Source organism: Dysidea avara, chromosome 6, assembly GCF_963678975.1.
Source record: "Dysidea avara chromosome 6, odDysAvar1.4, whole genome shotgun sequence".
NCBI classification, from domain to species: Eukaryota; Metazoa; Porifera; class Demospongiae; order Dictyoceratida; family Dysideidae; genus Dysidea; species Dysidea avara.
The window spans coordinates 6561919-6567918 of record NC_089277.1 but is presented as its reverse complement, the minus strand read 5'-3'; the positions used below and the strand labels follow the sequence as shown (position 1 = coordinate 6567918).

The 6000-nt window shown below is 38.6% G+C and overlaps 2 protein-coding genes across 3 annotated transcripts in view; one reads left to right on the top strand and one right to left on the bottom strand.

Moving 5' to 3' along the window:
• Nucleotides 1–249: 249 nt before the first annotated feature.
• On the bottom strand, nt 250–2810 carry LOC136257552 (uncharacterized). Its single transcript, XM_066050779.1, has 5 exons — nt 2033–2810; nt 1212–1264; nt 878–958; nt 546–650; nt 250–488 (listed from the first exon to the last, which is right to left on the bottom strand). Exons 1-5 carry the CDS (start codon nt 2469–2471, stop codon nt 348–350), a joined length of 819 nt encoding a protein of 272 aa, XP_065906851.1. The 5' UTR covers nt 2472–2810; the 3' UTR covers nt 250–347.
• Nucleotides 2775–6000, top strand: part of LOC136257551 (protein MMS22-like) — a 34976-nt gene continuing 31750 nt past the window's right edge. For both annotated transcript variants that reach the window (XM_066050778.1, XM_066050777.1), the window contains exons 1-2: nt 2775–2923; nt 4652–4766. In XM_066050778.1, the coding sequence (XP_065906850.1) occupies nt 2836–2923; nt 4652–4766 (203 nt within the window). In that variant the 5' untranslated portion in view covers nt 2775–2835. The remainder of the gene's footprint in view (nt 2924–4651; nt 4767–6000) is intronic.

Sequence of the window (6000 nt, the reverse complement as noted above, 5' to 3'; positions counted from 1 at the left end):
CCTCACTCCTAATTTTTGATCCCATGCACCTCATTAAATTCACCTTTAATTTGTCCTTTGTAAAAATTACAAAATTACAGTGTTCTCATTTAAGAGGTGAAAATACTTTGGAGACCATACACCCCTGAATTGTGTTACTAAGGATCACTGCTAGCTAGCTAGCTAGCTGTCTGCAAATCATCACTTAAATAATGATATACCACTTGACAAAAGTGGCATCTATATAACATGGGCTGGGGGTTAACTAAATACAATAGATATAATGTTATTAATACTTTGAAATAAAAATGAGGAAACAAAGAAAATTACATGTACAGAAATATGTTACAAAAAAGAAACAATTTGTGTCAAATGCTTGACAGATCTTCCTTGATCTGATGTACACCACAAGTTTCTTTGTCTTCACTGGAGCCATCTTTGTCACCATCACTATAGCCATCTTCTGCTTCTGTAATTTTCTCTTGTAGACTATGACGTACTGCATAAAGCTGTGAGGAATAACAAGATGTAATTACAAAATCCACAAATGCAATAAACTCCCTTACATGTTTGCATTCCTTCACTTTCTCGGCATATTTAGTTTCCAACTGTTCACACTTTGTAGTGAGCTCATCTAGTTCTTCTTTTTGTTGTAACTTTAACTGCCACATCTGTTCAAAAATAACACACACAATGGAAACATGCTCCATTTATACATACAATGGTGCAAACAGGATACATCAAAAAGTGGACATTTTGATAAATCGGTGCATGGTCCCTTCTGTATTACTATATACAGTACACCCTGAAATCAGGACACCAACTAATAAGGACACCTTGTTTAGAACACACACCTCTACAATAGACAAGTTAACATTTCAGATTAGCTAAAACTCACCTGATTCTTTAGCATCTGAGATGACTGCCTTTCCTTTTCCAATTGATCAGCCAGTTCCTTTAATCTTGCTTCCATCTTCATCTGTAAGACACAACCCAATAAGTTAATATACAATATACAGGAACGTTGCTTGTATGCATGTACAGTAACAAACTGACACCTGCTTTATATGGTGAACAATAAGGTTGCTTGCTAAAACCAGCCAACTTGAAAATCATAATACACAAAACGATCTATGAGCAAAGCAGGCTTTAGTTTACATCAACAAGGCACTAAGTATTTCCTTAAAGTACATAATGTTTGTACAGAGCCATTATATTTCACTGAGACTTACAGTTTCCGATGTTGTATCCTGTCGGCCATTCAACTCATTACAGAAAGAATCGCCTGCACAATACAATAAAGAAGAATCATAACAGCATATAATTTGTATATACCATACAGTCAAGAAAATGTTGCAAAGGACGTGAACTGTTACACTTATAATGTTTATGAAAACCGTCATTTCCGCACATCCTTCAAATTGATCAAAATAGTAGTGGACAAACAAAGTTCCAGCCTTTTGCGTTGAATAGTCTGGGAGTTACATGTATAGCACTAAACAGTTGGAACAGGAATAAATTCGATTTGTACAGCAACACAATACGGCACTTATTTAATCACACACAACTCACGATTGAAACAGACTATGAAGATGGGGTTTGACTCACTCTGTTCACCACGAACTGGCAAATCAAACAAGGCCTAGTGCTTTCCCCATGCGGACAAAGCCCATTCCACAACAATGAAACGATAACGGTAAACTATATTTCTACTGCATCGTAAATAAGTGCCTATGTAACTTAGGCATCGTACACTGAACACAAAACGAAGAGTTTTTACTCCACATGAAAAGGTAAATCTAATGGTGTATATGTTTTATTGATTTGAGCTTTGTTTCAGTGCATACCAATGTGATTAAAATGTGCACAAATTGCCACCATTTTTATGCAGCAGGCTTATTTTCACCCAGTTTATTCTTTTTGTAAAACAGAATTAAAAAAGCCAGTCAGCGGATCACTTTTATTAAACTTCCCCAAGTGAAAATTTCTCAAACTTTTGTCTCTCAAACATACCCACAATATCCTTCCTGCCACATTACATTTAATGTCATACCTTCTACATGCACACTGGGATCCATCTCAGATTGTGGACTCTCTACATCCACTGTGACTGTATCTTCCTTCATTGAACTAACTACTTCATTCACCTCAGTAGATGGCTTAACATTCTTACATAGTTCATCAATAAGTGATCGCAGCCATTGCGGGCTATCTACAACTTCAACTGTCTCTTGCCCTTTAAAGAATGTCTTAAGTTTATCCTTAAGCAGTGATTTGTGACAGTAAGAGGTAATGTCCTTATCTGAGGAGAAAAGTTTTGTTTCAGCAGTTCTCCACAAAGTGCTGTCTTTGAGAAACTTTCCATTCCCATGTCCAGAGTAGCAAACAACCACTACTTCAACACGGTCATCATTCAGTCCTCCTTGAAACTGCTCTTGCGCCGTAACACTATACACTGTAAATGTCTTGTACGAATCCATAGCTTCGTCCATAGCTGATTCAAAGTAGCATACAAATTCCGCAAAACTGAAATTTATACTTACAACTGTGACCTAACGTGCTGATCCAAGGTTTATATATACAACATGATTACACTGAATATTCGAGATGGTTTGTAGATGCTTACATCATTCGAATGTTCTAGAATATCCTGGCGCTGCCAAGAACGCCGGCTATCACAACATACTGTAGAATGGCTATCTGCATCTATGGAGAGATACTCCATAAACAGCCATCACAACGAGATCCATCGACGCTCCTTAAAGGTTCTCGGGTTCTTCATACTGATCCCTTCGGATCCCTTGTGGGTTTTTAGTCACGTGACATCGATGGCGCGAATTTGAAGGAGCGCTTGAAATGGAGTGGGACGACTTAGATACGCTGGGCAGTGAAGAAGAGAGGCTGTTACGGTCTGTTACTGAAGAAGAAGATATCTACTTTGATGGTAATCGAATAAGGTGTTTCCTGCGTAGTTTTGTGTAATAGCTGTAGATAGCCTGATAGCCCCTGCAGGTGCATGCGCACGTGATAAGCGATGGTGCTTCAGCTGAAGATGACATTGCTTTTGAAATTGTCAGGACACGAAAAATTGACAGGACACCATGCCCTGTGTATAGTTGTGTATTGTATCACGTAGAATTGACTCACCCTATGTACCCAAGCTACTTTTTTTTCTTTTTGGTAATAAAGATAAATTCCACACCCAAAATAAATGATGTCAGTGAAGCAAGCAGTATAAAAGGTTAGTTAGTCTTGCATGGCCTGTTCGCTATCTTGCCTCCTCTTTTCTACGAGTCATTGGTTGGTAGTCTGGCGGCGCCCGCCCCTTCGCATGGAGTAAGGGTCTGGTTTGCTTAGTATCACCGAGTTGTTCTGGAGGAATTTAATTTGAATATAATGACGTAACGAAAATGGTCTTAACGGAAGTGCCTCACTCAAAATTGTGGCAGTGATATTGAACTTCCTTCGCCTTTACACAGGCGAAAGTGGATTGGTCTACTTTTATAGAATAGACATGTCTCCCTACCTAGGAAATCAGAGCGTAACCCGGGTTTTTCGCGTATCAAACAAGGCGAAAAGCCCTTCCCGAAACAACACTTTCTTCTTGTTCTTTATTAGCTAACTCCTTTTGTTTCTTTCAGCACTGTTAGGGCATTTGATTTACTCTTCTGACATAACATAAACAAAAATGTGCTGATTAAACATGGAGCGTTCTGATTGGTTGCACCAGTTTTTGGTAATCCTGTACAACTCCACTATACTAAGCATACCAGACCCTTACTCTATGCGAAGGGGCGGGCGGCGCCAGACTAATTGGTTGGCGAGATAAAGTCTGGTGAATTACCATTGACAAAGTTGTGAATTTCCACCAAAATTCTGTGGATTTTATTTCATTGGCTAGTTGTACGATGACATGGCAGAGCATAAATTTTACTGCAAAACTTCGAACAGGGTTGATACTGTTGCTACATACGGATAAGTAGCATTTTCCCAGCTAAAACATCAAGAAACTATGGTAAATTTCCCTGTGAACACAACTTTGTCTATGGTAATTCTCTCTTGCTGACCTGAATCTAGAGGGATTGCATGCAAAATGTTAATCTTATACAATAATTGACAGACTTTTGTGAGGTCAGGGGTAAAGAAAGGCTACAGCCGTTCTCAATGTGCAATGGAAGAGGCTTGCTAAGGATAGCTGTGCTGTGGTCTAAATTCTACAAAATGTTAAAATTCATTTATCTTCTAAAAATTGATTTTACACTTGTCCATTCAATGTTTGATTCTAACCTTACAGCTTATCCTAACTTCTGACTGAGATACTTGTATGAATATAGTAAACCATATGTGGGGTGACTAAGTAAGAGTGTTTGTCCCATTGCGTACCATTGAAAACAGCCTTCACAAATGGCTGGATATCACTCTCGTAGTTGTTGAATGTTTTAATTGCTCCACAATACTTTTTGCATCCAAATCATCTAAAACTGGTAAATGTTTGCTAGCTAAGACCATGCCTATTGAACTGTTTAATGGAGGACACTTGGATAAAAATCCCTCTTTAAAATTTCTTTTTTTACTACATGGTCTGGCTAGGTTTCCAAACTGAATTTAATTTTGTTTCAACAATGGTTGAGTGATCAAGTCGGTTTATGCTCACTTGGTTGTTTGTGTGTAGATGATGAGCCATCGGAAGTCATACCAATGATGTCCGGGGTAGCAATTGTTCCTGGAGTTAACCAAGTCATTGTGTTCCCATCTGATAGCTTTGTAGTGAAGGGTTTGCTGGCTAGGTTAGTGTGTGTGTGCGTGCGTGCGTGTGTGTGTGTGTGTGTGTGATTGTGTGTGTATCTGTCTCTGTCTCTCTGTAATGCGTGTGTGATAATCGAAACGTTTCAGGTTCAATGCCCAGTTGCTGTAGGTGTTTTCTTAAACAAATTTTTTCTCACATTGCTCCAGTTTGTATAATGGGGACCTGGTGTAACCTGTTATAACTGGGTAAGCAGCCCACCCAGTTGTAACATCAATGGGTACCTGGTGATTACTGCGGAAGCAAATGCCCAACTGTCCACGTCTCACATAGTGGGGGGTAGTTTACCCACAAATTCATCTATGAGACATCATGCAGCCTGTTATAGTTCCGCCCCTGGGGAACTGACCTGAGGTTATCTGGTCAAATGTAGGAGTGTATTTTCTTTTGCTTTGTGTGTGCATGCACATGTATGAGTATGCACATATTAAATAAAGCTAGACATTTCCGATGACCAGAACGTTAAACCATAGATAATAAACACCCCTACCTGGATTGGAAGCACATGTATAGTGCCCATACAAAACTACGTGACTATCCACATTTCGCTTCTGAAGTTTTGAAACACTCTTTTTCATTTGAAGATTCTGCTTTACTGTCTGGATTTAGCTCAGTTGCTTTAACTAGTAAGTTTAGTAGATTGTTTCTTGGGTGGTGATTGGCCTACTACTGGTATAGGCGCTTTCCGTATAAAAAGTATTTGAACATGTTTGTGAAAATGGCGGGGAGAACAAGTATAGTTTAAGGCTGATGCTTATTACTAACTATTGCTACGTGTACTGGTATGTGTTTCATGGTATATTCGCTCCAGTTTAGTCAACAGTGTTAGGGGTAACGCGTTACTTAAGTAATGCATTATGTAATAATTATTACTTTTGTGGTAACGAAGTAATACAACGAAATATGCTGTAAAAACAGGCAATATAACTCAAGTTACTTTACTTGAAAATGTAACGTGTTACCTAAGTAATGAAGTAACGGTAACTAGTCTAATATTATGTAATGTTATTACTTTAAGTAACGAAGTTACTAATCTCGTTAGTAATCCACTGAGTAATGCCTCGCCACTACGAAGTAACGAAGCCTACTGAATGAAGCTTATTCACCAGCATCTTATAACCAACATTTGCACATTGTCCAACAACACAATCATGTCACGTGATAAGGTGGTAGTTTCACACATGACAGCTTAAGGCTGTGGACACAAAATATTATAT

What these genes read in the sequence shown, in the direction of transcription:
- LOC136257552 (XM_066050779.1), bottom strand. Translation starts at nt 2,471, where the DNA reads ATGGACGAAGCTATGGATTCGTACAAGACATTTACAGTGTATAGTGTT. An exon ending in TCCCAGTGTGCATGTAGAAG is followed by an intron (nt 1,265 to 2,032) that starts GTATGACATTAA and finishes TGTATTGTGCAG; the next exon opens with GCGATTCTTTCTGTAATGAG. An exon ending in CTCAGATGCTAAAGAATCAG is followed by an intron (nt 651 to 877) that starts GTGAGTTTTAGC and finishes ATTTTTGAACAG; the next exon opens with ATGTGGCAGTTAAAGTTACA.